Source organism: Phytophthora parasitica, assembly GCF_000247585.1.
Source record: "Phytophthora parasitica INRA-310 unplaced genomic scaffold supercont2.28, whole genome shotgun sequence".
Lineage (NCBI taxonomy): Eukaryota > Oomycota > Peronosporomycetes > Peronosporales > Peronosporaceae > Phytophthora > Phytophthora nicotianae.
In genome coordinates this window covers 154,119-166,624 of record NW_008649014.1, presented here as the reverse complement: position 1 = coordinate 166,624, position 12,506 = coordinate 154,119, and the positions used below count along the sequence as shown (strand labels likewise).

Genomic DNA, 12,506 nt, shown 5'->3' with positions numbered 1-12,506 from the left:
GGAGTTCCTGGGTGGCAAGGCGGAGGTGACGGTGTTGCTTTTAAGCTATTAAAACAGCGAAATAAGTGTATTACAGTGCGTCGTCGAGCACAAGCCACTGGGGTGTGCTTTACTACCGCAACCACTACATTTCGCTGGTCGGCCGTTGCTGGATGGCGATCAGCGGAACAGCCGTTATAAAATTTAGATAGTCGCCAGAGGCTCAAAGAATGATACTTAAGTACCGCGTCATGGAAGTATCGACGAGCAGCCAATTGAATCGGGCTCCTAATTCTCAACCGTTCCATTTGGTGTAGCTTTAGTGATCACGGTGCCTTCGTCGTGGCAGATCTCTATCATCCCAGCCGTGGCGTAGTTGCTCTTGCCCAAAAGCATGAATGACGATAGCTTGTTCGCAAAGTTCATTCTGGTGAAATCAACGCTGCCAGTGGCCACGATGTCTTGCATCCGGAGATAATCTCCGCTACACCCGCTGCCTTCGTAAAAGGCGAAACGAGTACCGTGCGGAGCGTTGCGCCAGGCCGCACTGACGGCGATGTTGTTGTAGCAGGAGTCGAGCGAGTAGCAGACTTGAATACCCGAGAAGGTAAACTTCTTGTTGCGACGGTGAGTAGTCGCTGATTGCGCAGGAAAGAGTCGAAGTTCCGTCGACAGACACAGCGACATGGCCGAGGCCACTATTGTCATTAGCAGTACCAGTTTTTGCAGTATCTCCATGGCGGCGGATTCGGAAATGAACCGGCGGCAATATTTCGGAAATGCTGGCGCGATAGCCTCCGTCGTTACTAGATCGGTAGTACTCCAGGCCAATTGAAGCGATTGGCGGGGCCCCGAGGTCCCGCAAGTTTTTGTTCTTTGATTTATTTAGTTTTTTTCTAGCGCCGAGTAGCCACTGATGGAGACAACCACGCCATTTGGAACTTGGAATTATAGCTGCTTCCACAAGTAACGTGGCCTCTAAGCCAACAGGTCTCGTGCCATTTTTTGTAGTCCTCTACTTCGTTAACCCTTTCTAACAATTATTGTTAAAAAGGGGTTAACGTTTCGACATGGTCGGTATATCGGTATACTGGATTGTGGATAAAACGCTATTTTAAACCCACAATTTCACTAGTACGTGAGGCCGGAACCGGTACTTATTTAGAACGAACCGGTAGCGACTGCTCCATAATTTTGTCAACGCTAGATATTTACCAAATAGAAGACCGCACCTTATATTGTAGCAAAAACTGCATGAAATTCCTCCAAGTAATCATCTTTGCACATATTAATAAATGCCATGGAGATCGACGACGCGCCATTCGTTCCGTCCACGGAGCGCGCGCTGGACGCGTCCAACTGCGGTTACCGCTTGTTGGTGAAAATGGGATGGCGCTCCGGCTCCGGCTTGGGCAAGCGCGAGCAAGGTTCGTGTCAATCGGTAAAATAAAAATTGTCTCTGAAAAACTGAAGCGCATTTTCTTGCAGGCATCGTGGAGCCCCTTAAGATGAAAGAAAACCTCGTTTGCCTTGGTCTTGGCAAAGCGGTGAGTTTGTTAAGCAGATAATATCCTATTTTGCAACAGTAGTATTTAACATAATTAATTATTGGTGCAGGAAGAGTACGACAAAGTAACACAGTTGGCCACAAGCGAACGTCGTAAAATGGACACAGAAGTGGAGGAGACAGCAGAGCAAACCGCTGTTCGGGAGGCCAAAGGAGCGAAGGAAGAGCAGATCAAAGCACTGGTCAAGAACATGCAGGCTGCGTTCTATTGTGCTGATTGTCGGAAACAGTACAAGACGGTGGTCGAGATGGAAAACCATTTGAGTTCGTACGACCACCACCACACCAAAAGGCTTAGGGAGTTGCAGCAGCGGAAACGACGCGTAGGATCAGAGGAAGAACAAATTTCAAAGCGCAGAAAGGAACAGCAGCAGGAAGCGATGATGTTGCAGAGGAGGATAACACAAGCTGCCCAATCCAAGGCGACGAACGAGACTGCAGTTGTTGCAGAAAGTGACATTGGTGGAAAGGAGAAATCTACAGAGACGACAAAAGTCGGCTTCAGTTTTGGTGGGGGAATGAAAGTGGGCTCGAAGAAACCACCAAGGAAGAAGCTTGCTATTTCCTCGGCTTTTTCAACCCCGTTTTCATAGTAAAACGTTTTAACTCGGGAGGATTCAAAAGTCCTGGCAAGACTAGTGATCTTTCCTACGGTTTGTTATCCTGTGTGTCCGATCACAATGGTGGACATTGCCTCTGATACCGGTTAATGATGATGCCCAGATCCGGTGACGCTGATGCGATCAAGCCTTATAACTACCACTCTAAAGACTACAGCGAGGCTACTCATCGATCTTGAGAAATCGCGGATCCATGTTTGAAGAAACTCGGCCGAAATGTGCATAACCACGATGGCGCTTAGGTTGCTGTGTTGCAGTGTCGTTATCGGTGGAGATGCCAAACATACCTTCATGTGGCTGTGTTACGTTTGTTTCAGTTTGTGTTATATCAGCCACAACACCCGCCGGCATGCTGTGTCGCGTTTTGAGCTGGCGCTGACGTCTGCTTGCCTTGGCCGAGTCTCTTGCCTGGTCATTGTATGCGTGATTTCGCTTCCACAGCAGATCAGCAAGAGGTGACGACCGCCCCGAGCTCCGACGCTTAGAAAGACTAGCGTGACGACGCTCATAGTGAGGACTTCGCAACAGCCGCTTGCTTTCGGTGGGGATAACAGACTTGTGGACTGACGTAACATGCACCCGTTGAGAAGCATTATCCGGTGTTCGATCTCCTGCGGTAGTATTATCGTCAACGCGACTGGGATAGGGGGTTCTTGATTCATATTCGAGACTTGCTGATACCACGGGAGGGGCGCTGGGTTTTAACGATTCGGCTGGAAATACTTTAGAATGAAGCTCTACGTGATCGAACGATTCTGCCGCAGTTTCACTCTTCATCTTGACTGTTTCGATACTATCGGGTGTGTACTTCACGTTAGCCGATAAGGATCGAATATATCCTAGCACTTCACAGTCCCTGTCATGATAGCAATGTTGACTCTTCACTTCTTTCATATCCTGCTGTAATTTACCAATATCCTTTGACATCCTCTGGAGAAGCGAAAGGATATTTTCTAGCGTCTTATCCGAGTTCTCTCCACTTTTAGTTGATCCCTCCGGCGGTTCAGTATCTTGATCCATCAATTCACACGTTGCACTTCTACTGCTGTCTATAGTCAAATTCCGACTTGAATTCGATCGAAAAGAGCTGACTCGACTGGTGACTTCACTGTTAGAACGCTGCAGAGTATCTCGGATTTTGGCTCGTACAGAATTCACTCGGCGAATTGAGGAATCGTCAACAAAAGCGTGATCAAAGCTCTGAAAGCCGTACTTGATGGATTCGTCCGGCACATTGACATCGATCGCCTTGACCAAGACTTTAGCTGCCTCAGCTGAAGTTATCGTCGCAACCACATTGGCTCGAGAGGTGTCTTTATACCCTTTTTTACGACGATTTGCAGTCACAGCTTCGATGATATTCTCCCAAGGTAATGGAATCTCTTTCTTCTCGATGCAATTCTCGAGCATTTTTGTCAAAACATTGCGTCGATCTTCTGGGTAGCGTGAAATAATCTGCTGAAACGTTTTGCGGTCTAGAACGCACATCTCCATGAACGTGACAGCACGGACACTAGCTTGTCGCTTGTAGTTCATAAGCAGACTCATCTCACCAAATGCTTGACCTGGCTTAAGGTAGACGAATGTCGGCTCTTGCTTTATACGTGCACTACTGGGATTACTACTTCGCCGTGGTTGAGAGGGGTCAAATTTCTTTTGAGAGTTTTGCTTCCTAATAAGGAGGTCAAAGGCAGATCCGCGGCCATTTAGAGTAGCACGGCGCGGCTGGATTGCCAATTCGTCCTCCGAATCATCTTCGGACATTTCCTCGTCCCACTCGCTGTTTTCATCGTCGCTACCGTCATAGCATTCTAACTCGCTGTCAGTTGCAGTATTTTGCCGAGCCAGGACAGGCCTACCACTTACTGGAGAGCTTTCATGCTGGACAATATCAACGGCATCGGCCAGACGCTTTCTCGGTTTCGACAGCTTACAGTACCCGAGATTGATCATCATCATCTCGTTTCCAATTTCACGGCGACGAACCACATAGTCATCAGGCATATACACCCGAACACCGAGATTCAGCACGATCTGCGTTAGGAAATCGGGCGTACAGTCCTCCCAGAAGGGGATCTTCACGACCAAGTTCATAAATTTATACAGTCCGATCTCTATACGAAGAGTATGTGTCAGTTCCTGCTGGAACTTGTTAATACTCCCGTCCAATGCCTCATATTCCAACCACACGTGTGTGTAGTATTCATTGACGCGTGCACGAAGCTCCAAAGGCAGACCCATCTTGTCCATCGTAGCATACACAGCCTCCATCTTGCGATGATAATTGGTTTCGTTGGCGTTGAAATTGGATACGAGCATGGCGACGTTGCCAAACACAATAGCCACAATAACAGATCCGATGATGATAGCGACGGAAGAGTACATGTTTTCCTCCCATGTGCCACTACCGTTGCCTTGTCCCTGGATGAGACTAACAGCGTAGTAGTAGTCGGCCATATATTGCTCCCCTATGGACATCTCTCCCTGATTTCCGGTGTGGTGACCAGCTACAACGTGCCATAAGCACGCCATATAGTGCGCAATGAGTAGCACCAACCACATGAGCTGTGCGATTCCCAGTAAATGAGAGTAACGTGAATAGCGGACCCACTCAACGAGGTGGTGAGCCACACGCATGACGCGACCAAATAACATACCCTTCTCGAAGAGTGTCGTTCTGAGTAGCCTCAATGCCATTAAAATGAGCTGAAAGTCTCGCACGATTGGGTCAGTCTTGTCAATGGAGCCTGTTACCAAGCAATGCGCGGCTTGGAGTGGGATTGCGGTTGTTAATTGGGTTGGGACCCCTTTGGGGAATTATTGCTTTGCATTTTCCGTCGAGACGTCACCAGGACCCCTTGGTCGATGTAGGCGGTGTTTAACGTAAGCAGGAGATCAAGCAGAAATAGTGTTTCGAACACCATTGCCTTCACCGTCGTCACGTATGAACCGTTGGGATAGAAACTTGGAGCAAACGGTAGGTCAAGTAGCTGAAAGTGGTAGACCAGTAGCATGACGATACCATGTACTGTGTAGGTCCAGCTGTCCGGGGTGATCGGCGACGTTACCACTCGAAGTGCTCGTTTCCTAGCCTTTCGGCCAAAAGCCGATTTCAAGAAACGGTGGAGCGAGAATCGGTGATTCTTGGAGGGTCTAGCATCGAAAGCCTTATCGATTATGACGCGTTTATCACTACCAAAGTTTGACAGGTGGGCTCGATCACTGGGCAGTTTTCGTAATTGGAATCTCTGCATCGTTTTCTCGTGGGTAGCTGCTCTCTGATACGCAATTTCATCAGGTTTTCCAGCCTTGAACACAGGTATCGAGAGTTTTCGCGCGCTGTCGGATACTGTGGAGCGCTTCTTGATCTCACTAAGTGGCACTGGATTCGCCATCATGAAGTTAAATACTATGCCAAAGAATCGATTGAAGCGCTGGGAGAAAGATCGGAACTACTCCAGTCGTTTTCTAAACTAGCGACCAACTCCACGTACTGTTACTCATTAATAATAAATAGCGGATGCAATAATTCCGCCAGAGCATGTATTGTCGCTCATCTGAGCCAACAAAACTCGGGCATATAAAAAAAGTAATGTCGGTTTCTCATCGCGACAGATTGTATTCACACTTCCATCAATAGAAAAGAAAATGCTGCTGATAAGAAATGACCGCTAAAAACTATTGATACCCTTATAATAGTGGCCGCTAACTTTGGCAGCAACAAACATTTTTTCTTAGATGCGTCGGAATTTATTTTAGTAGGCACGTGACGATTCATTTAGATTACTCGTTGTTGTCTCCTGCCCTGTTTTTAGTTTGTCGATTCTGACCCCAGCTCAAGCTCGACATGTTTCATCATAACGCAATACTCACCTTTGAACACCTTTCAAGCTTTTCCAGGACGCCGAGCCATGGTGAAGACGGGCCCGGGTACAAGCGGGGCTCAAGGCACCGTGTTGGGGCTCACTCCCCTTGTCTTTTACCTGACGTGGCTAGTGCTCCTCGGTTTCCACAGCGCATGTATTCTCTATCTCGTCGTAATGGCGGTAACGTACTTCGCAATGACAACAACTGAGAACGCCTCCTACGCTCCAATATGGTCCGACACGGGTTTCAAACACTTCAAAGCTTTCGGTGCCATTTACTTGGCCATCGCCGCGCTGCACGTGCTTCAAGTTCTCCGCATCTTCTACCTGTCAATCCGAAACAAGCGACTGGTGCTCCACTGCGAACGTTCAAATTCGTATTGCAATGACGAGTGCAAGTCTGGTTTCTGCTACTTCGATGTGGTCTTTGCTGTTCGTGAACTGGTGGTTTTGGGGTGTCTGTCTTACCAAGCATACCAGTCAAGCAAGTTGGTACCGCGCGTGGAGCTCAACAACCTCAACGCAGCAGTTCTGATCGTCGCGTGCTGGTTGACCCCGCTGATCCAGATCCTCCTCCGTAAATCGATTGCTCATAGTCGTGCTACTTCGCTTCTCAGCAGCTTTATATTGTGCACCTTCCTGGCCAAAGTGATGCAGTCTCTCGTGTACATTCAATACAGTGATGTCTTCAGTATGGACAAGGTGACCTTCGCTACAAAAATGATTTACGATCCGACCTTCCTGGCTGTACTGACACCCGAGAACAGGATGATGTTTGCTACTACTGTGGGGGACTTTGTTTCTAAGTTCCTACCTCTTCTTGGCAGTTTTGTGTCCCTAGTGATGCTGGAAGGAGTCATTTCTCGTCGAGGCGAGAAGGTCACCCCAGACATTTGTGCCGATGCCAGTGCAAAAATTGATCCAAGTGTGAATGTCACTGTGGAGACGTTAGATACGCCGGAAGGAACCTCAGAGCCTGCTCGACTGGAAACTGGGACGTCTACGAAAGCTCTGGGAGAGTCTCGCACTGCAGAAAATGCCTCAAATGCAACGGCGAATCACTCGATCTGTACCTGGGTGTTCACCTTGGTCAAGTTTTCTTGCCTTGTATGGGGCATTCTTGTGCTTGCCTTCCACCTCAAGGCTCAATCCCAGCACAAGACAATGCCAACTGGCTGTTTCAAGACTACCCGTCCATGGTTCAGCTCCAAAGTCTCGTGTCTGGCTTTCGTATTCAACTGTGTCGATCAAGCCGCCATGTCCCCTACCAACGAAGCCTTCGAGGCTTTAAACTTGGACCCGGATCTGCTGGGCAGTCTAAACTTCGTCAACTGCCCTGCTCTCATGGTTCCGAGTGTCATCCAGACCTTCCCCCAGCTTCATAGCGTACAGATCTTCAACACTGCACTGTATTCCTGGGGTGCCAATGCCGCGCTCACTCAGGAATTCCACCCACGACTCAAGAGTATTGTGCTCATCAGTGTCAAAATGACAGCATTCCCCGAAGGTCTCTTGGGAGTTCTTCCTTACTCACTGGTTAACCTCCAATTCTTCGCTACATTGCTACCGTCGTTGCCCAGTGATCTCGGTACCAAATGGGGTGGTGCCGATCGACCCTTAATCGGACGTGTTGGCTTCGAGTACGGCATTCTCAGTCCTGCTACTGTCCCGGCCGAGACGTTCCAACTCCCCGTGAAATCTTTGTCGCTCGCTGGCAACTTTTTCCTTTTCCAGATCCCGACGTTGGCTGTAGTGACAAACACGTTCTTGCCTCAACTCACTCTGGACGGTGCTCCGTTGATGGCGTTACCTCCTACTATCGATTCGACCTTCACGATTGGAGACTTGAGCATGGAAGGCACCAAGGTGGCGGTGTTGCCGGACTGGACGAAATCTCAAGTTCTGTCGCCAATGCACTTGTACGGATCGGCATTTTGTCTAACATCCACGGACGCGCAGAAGGCCCAGGCGAACGGAATCTGCAATACAAGTCGATGGGGAACTACGCTACCAAAGTCGCCAATTGAACGCATGGAAGACGTGTACGGGAAGGCAGCCGCCTGAACTTGATCAAGAGCTCGAGAACTTATCAACTAGAATTTCACAATTACAAAATAGACGATTGCAAGTGATGATAACAAAACGGCAAATTGCTAAGCTGCAGCACAAATTGTCACAAGAAAACCGTATTTTGAATACACCACTCTTCCGAGTCAAAAAGAGAGTTCTCAGCTTTCCTCCACTCTCTGTGTCTGTACATGTGCTCTCGACCTGCGTTCCTCGACTCCTTTGACTAGTTACGTTGTTTCGTTCCAACCATATTTCGGTTAGAACTCGTATGACTCTCTTCGGGTGTGCGGAGACGGCGCTACGCCGCCCATGGGGTGGTGCTGCACTGGTGCGGGCGGTGCCTGGTTCGCCACAGCGACACCCGCCGCTCCCATTCCATTCGTGACGCCCACGCCCGAAGCGCCGAAGTTCTGGCTGCCGCCATAGGGACGGGCCATGCCGGCGCTCTGGTTCATACCCACCGGCTGCGACGGAATAGCGCGCCCTGCCACGCGGGGCGACGGCGCTGTCGAGGTCTGTGGAGGCTGCTGGTTGTAGTAGCTCACGGCGTTCATAGAGACGCCCTTGGACATGTCCAGGCCGATCTCATTGCCCGTACCGGATCCCACCCCGCCCACGCGGTTGTTGCCGTTGTAGCTCGCGTACATGGCGGCGCCCGTCGTGCTGTGTGGGCCCTGGCTCTTGGCGAAGGCTGGCGTAGCGTTGGGCATCTCGTCGTCTTCGTCTTCACTCGCGGCCTTGGAGCGACGCACGAGCGTCAGGAAAATCACAGCGACGGCGATGACGCCGATGGCCGCGCCGATGATGGCGAACACGACGCTCATGTCGGATCCGCCACTGCTGGAGTCTCCCGCCGCGGCGCTGCTGCTTCCAGAAGTGCTGGACGCAGTCGATCTGGACGAGGCCACGCCGGCCGTGCCGCTGGTGTTCGAGCCTGTCTGGGAGGACGTTCCAGCCGTCGTAGAAGTCGACGATCCCGCCGTACTGGACGTTGACGTACTGGGAGTGGAGCCTGTGGTACTGGACGTCGTAGTGGACGTGCTGCCGCTGGAAGTAGTAGTGGATGATCCCCAGACGGACGAGCAGTCCACACCGAAAGGACAGGAGCCATCCACCTTGACGTAGCAACCGTCATCCGCAAACGTGATACAAGGCGGACAGCCGCCGCTCGAGACTGAGCAGGGCGTCGAGGACGCGCCGCCCTCGTAGCATGTGTCGACGGACGAACATTGCGATGTGCTGGCCATGAAGACGGCGTTCGCCGCGTTGGCACCGTTAGCTGAACCGGCGAGTGCCGCGACAGCGACGAGAAGCCACGACGAAGTCTGCATTTGGTTCTATCTGGAGTCTGTTGCCTGTTTTGCTGACCTGTGTCTACGGATCCCTAGCGCCGGGCGATGATTTCCTGTTCCTTTGTCGCTCTTTTCTCGGGGTTTCTTTCTGGTACCACGACGACGCGGAAGCCGAACTCGGAACGAAGCTCTGGCTGGCGATGTAGTGGTGGGGGACTGCGACTCACTGCGGTGGTTAGTGCACTGGCGACCGATGCTGCGGGAGTCTCCTCTACCCGTCGTGCATCGCAGCTGACTCGAATCTGCACGCTCCGATTGGCTCCGACGACTGATCGCAAGCCAGTTTTCGCAGCGTTTATGCGACTTTTCTCCTTAAAAGCCATGGTGATTGGATGAAAAGAGATGTAGGGTAGGGCAACACCGAATCACGCTACGGTACGGCAGAGCTCAACTTGCGGTGACAATTGCATGTCAATGAGACTTGCAATACGCCTGCAAGGCCGGCGCCGCTGCTGAGGCTCCGAGAGTGTTGTGTAGCTTGCTGTGGGTTAATGTAGAAGAGGACACCTTCCTGTGCGGTAAGACCGTCGCTTGTCGTCTGCATTTGCTGCGTTATACCGGTAGGATACGCAAATCCCTGGTCCGTCAAACTATTTCTAAGCGTTCGACAAAGTTGGCTGCGCCATTGTGTCCAACAGGTTGCGCTAGTAGTTCTCGAATTGAAGTTCTGTCGTGCCAACGTTGCGATGCACGTTAATCACAACGTGTATTTGACGTACCAGGCTACCTGGTTGTAGAAGATATGGTCCACCGCAGTTCAGTATGTGTCGGAGCGCTCTGTGTTCGTCTACACGCCGCTTGATTTCGACGCCACGCTCAGGTCAGTCCCCATGGCGCTGCGTGAGATCATGATTCCCGGGTCGCGACTTGTGCCATTGCTAGAGAAGCTGGCCGTAGTCACCGTGGCCGGTGGCGAGGGCACCTCCTCCTGGTTCTCCTCGCTCCCGGCGCGAGCACGAAGAAAAAGCTTCCGTAAGATCACTGCCAGCAGCGCAACCCCAAGTGCCACAGCGAGGATGGCAACAATCAAGACCGTGTTCGAGTCATCGCTACCGGAGTCGGTCTCGCTAGATGAACCCCCAGCGACGCCATCTCCGGTTCGCGACGCGGACACGGAAGTCGGTTCTGTGGTCGTCGAAGGTACAGATGTATCCGTTGTACTGGATGCTGCACTGTTGCTAGAGCTTGTGCTGCTAATGATTGAGAAGACGTTGGAACAGTCGACTCCGAACGCACAGGAGCCGTCCACTTTAACGTAGCAGGCGTCATCCGTGAAGGTGACGCATGGTGGACACTCACCGGTGGCGACGCTGCAGGGTACGGTAGACACGCCGCCTTCATAGCACGTCTTGATCCTGGCACACTGTGATGCCGTGCTGTTGGCTGTAGACTCGGCGCTTGTACCTGCACGATCACAAGACCTTATTAGTCATGCTCTCCGATATCTCCACCGAAATAAGCAAGTTAAGTAGCGTTCCTGCACTGCTGGCGAGGACCAGCACGACGAATTGCCTCACTATTCGCACCATTGCTTGCAAGTCCTCCGTGCGGCGCGCGCTTCCTCTCTCTATGGAGACAGGTTCTTCAGAGCCAGGGGATGGCTACGGCCAGTGGTACTTTGCTTCCGTTCGTGCATCCACTTTGTGGAATCCACGACATGGCAACATGTAGCCATCTCTTGAGCCATACCTTTTGAGTTTACTACACAACTACCGTACCGTAAACCACGGACTCAGTCAGAGGCACGGCATCAATGCAACTACCGTATCGTCGTAGTCATAAGCGTCAGTTGAATAGCAAGCAAAGGCCATCAATTTCCCCCTATTAGCTTATTAGAGGGATCAGGAGGCAAGTCAATTGAGGTATAGTGAGGGACATGATTGAATTTAGTATAAGTATAAATGAATGTATCCATATTACCGTAGGCAGTATAATCTTTTTAACTAATATCAATTGTCGACACTTGTCGGAACTGCTTCGCGTGTAGAATTCATTCTCGGGAGAAATTAGTTAGGGATCGACGATATTCATCCCGTTCCCTGCCGATGATTGAAGTATCAGACTCTAACGAGGCAGTGTTGGGGAAAGATGTAGCAAGGGCAGTCTAGGTCCGTAATTTTTGATGAGTCTGCATATATTTGCTGTCCGAGAAAACGTTAAGTTCACATGTACCCGCCTGAAAATCACTGTAAAACCCAGCACACGATGCAAGGCCAGGCCAGTCTGGGATGCCCCCGCTGCACGGTGCGCACAGCCGGGCAGAAGAGATCCGACACCGCAGGATGAGCATGCACGAGCCGCTGCAACTTGGGCGGTGGTGTGGACCACTCGCAGCGGTGTGAACACTGGTGGCGCACTCCAGAATCTTCCTGCCAGGCGCGGTGACCAGCAAGCTTCGCCGCGGTGCCCAGCAGACACACTAGGAACATGGCGGGTCTCAGTGCTACGGAGCTGGACCCGGAGTCGCTAGAGGCAGGGGAGCAGATAGAGTATTACTGCCGCGCATTCGTGTGCGGCGATCCGAGAGGATATCGCCGCGCAGTCATCACTCGCGTCGACAGCGACGAAGACGTCGAGTTCCCGGTAGCGGTCAACATCAGGGACGTGATCTCCACCGACATGATGATGAAGCGCGTGGAAGACCGCTTCGGGAACCCGCTCCAAAGTGGCGAGGCAATGCGGCGCAAGCTTCGCACGTTTCATTTTGTGCCTGGGTCGTTCGCGGTGAAGTCGCGCCCTGGCGCACTCAAAGAAGTGCTGGAGGGTGTCGTACGTGCTGCATTCGCAGCGGTCCACGAAGGTGTACACCATGTGATCGACGAAATAGTTCCCGAAACCCCGCAGAGCACGGAAAGCAGCTCGGACGAGGATGACACGGACTTGGAGGACTGCCGGCCGACCAGCACCCCCAATATCCCTCAGCAGACAAATCGAGCAGTGCAGAAGGGCATCCCATGTCGACGGGGACCCGAGACAACGAGGAAAGCTACGCCACTTCGTCGCTGCGCCAGATAATCGATTTGGTGTCGTCTGGGGACGATAACGACAAACG

At 51.4% G+C, this 12,506-nt stretch overlaps 8 protein-coding genes across 9 annotated transcripts in view; 4 read left to right on the top strand and 4 right to left on the bottom strand.

Annotated features, from left to right (window-relative positions):
* Window positions 1-267: 267 nt before the first annotated feature.
* PPTG_12195 (hypothetical protein) lies at window positions 268-717 on the bottom strand (the record flags this gene model as incomplete). Its single annotated transcript, XM_008907895.1, has 1 exon — window positions 268-717. The coding sequence occupies one exon, from the start codon at window positions 715-717 to the stop codon at window positions 268-270; it is 450 nt and encodes a 149-aa protein (XP_008906143.1).
* Window positions 718-1,202: 485 nt separating this feature from the next.
* PPTG_12194 lies at window positions 1,203-3,079 on the top strand. 2 transcript variants are annotated; one of them, XM_008907894.1, is made up of 4 exons: window positions 1,203-1,406; window positions 1,468-1,526; window positions 1,597-2,199; window positions 2,270-3,079. In XM_008907894.1, exons 1-3 carry the CDS (start codon window positions 1,280-1,282, stop codon window positions 2,137-2,139), a joined length of 729 nt encoding a protein of 242 aa, XP_008906142.1. In that variant the 5' UTR covers window positions 1,203-1,279; the 3' UTR covers window positions 2,140-2,199; window positions 2,270-3,079. The 2 variants fall into 2 exon arrangements, with proteins under 2 accessions (XP_008906142.1, XP_008906141.1); XM_008907893.1 differs by having other exon boundaries at window positions 1,597-3,079.
* Window positions 2,173-4,803, bottom strand: PPTG_12193 (hypothetical protein; the record flags this gene model as incomplete). Its single annotated transcript, XM_008907892.1, has 1 exon — window positions 2,173-4,803. One exon carries the CDS (start codon window positions 4,801-4,803, stop codon window positions 2,329-2,331), a length of 2,475 nt encoding a protein of 824 aa, XP_008906140.1. The 3' UTR covers window positions 2,173-2,328.
* A 152-nt stretch (window positions 4,804-4,955) lies between these two features.
* On the bottom strand, window positions 4,956-5,561 carry PPTG_12192 (hypothetical protein; the record flags this gene model as incomplete). Its single annotated transcript, XM_008907891.1, has 1 exon — window positions 4,956-5,561. One exon carries the CDS (start codon window positions 5,559-5,561, stop codon window positions 4,956-4,958), a length of 606 nt encoding a protein of 201 aa, XP_008906139.1.
* A 516-nt stretch (window positions 5,562-6,077) lies between these two features.
* PPTG_12191 (hypothetical protein) lies at window positions 6,078-8,096 on the top strand (the record flags this gene model as incomplete). The annotated part of the gene is made up of 1 exon (XM_008907890.1): window positions 6,078-8,096. The coding sequence occupies one exon, from the start codon at window positions 6,078-6,080 to the stop codon at window positions 8,094-8,096; it is 2,019 nt and encodes a 672-aa protein (XP_008906138.1).
* An 80-nt stretch (window positions 8,097-8,176) lies between these two features.
* On the bottom strand, window positions 8,177-9,788 carry PPTG_12190 (hypothetical protein). The gene has a single exon (XM_008907889.1). The coding sequence runs from the start codon at window positions 9,431-9,433 to the stop codon at window positions 8,360-8,362; it is 1,074 nt and encodes a 357-aa protein (XP_008906137.1). The 5' UTR covers window positions 9,434-9,788; the 3' UTR covers window positions 8,177-8,359.
* Window positions 9,789-9,855: 67 nt separating this feature from the next.
* PPTG_12189 (hypothetical protein) lies at window positions 9,856-11,032 on the top strand. The gene has a single exon (XM_008907888.1). The coding sequence runs from the start codon at window positions 10,285-10,287 to the stop codon at window positions 10,711-10,713; it is 429 nt and encodes a 142-aa protein (XP_008906136.1). The 5' UTR covers window positions 9,856-10,284; the 3' UTR covers window positions 10,714-11,032.
* A 738-nt stretch (window positions 11,033-11,770) lies between these two features.
* The window catches only part of PPTG_12188 (hypothetical protein), a gene marked incomplete at its 3' end in the record, with an annotated part of 1,823 nt that continues 1,087 nt past the window's right edge, over window positions 11,771-12,506 (top strand). Inside the window, exon 1 of the mRNA XM_008907887.1 lies at window positions 11,771-12,452. Coding sequence (XP_008906135.1) covers window positions 11,882-12,452 — 571 coding nt within the window. The 5' untranslated portion in view covers window positions 11,771-11,881. The remainder of the gene's footprint in view (window positions 12,453-12,506) is intronic.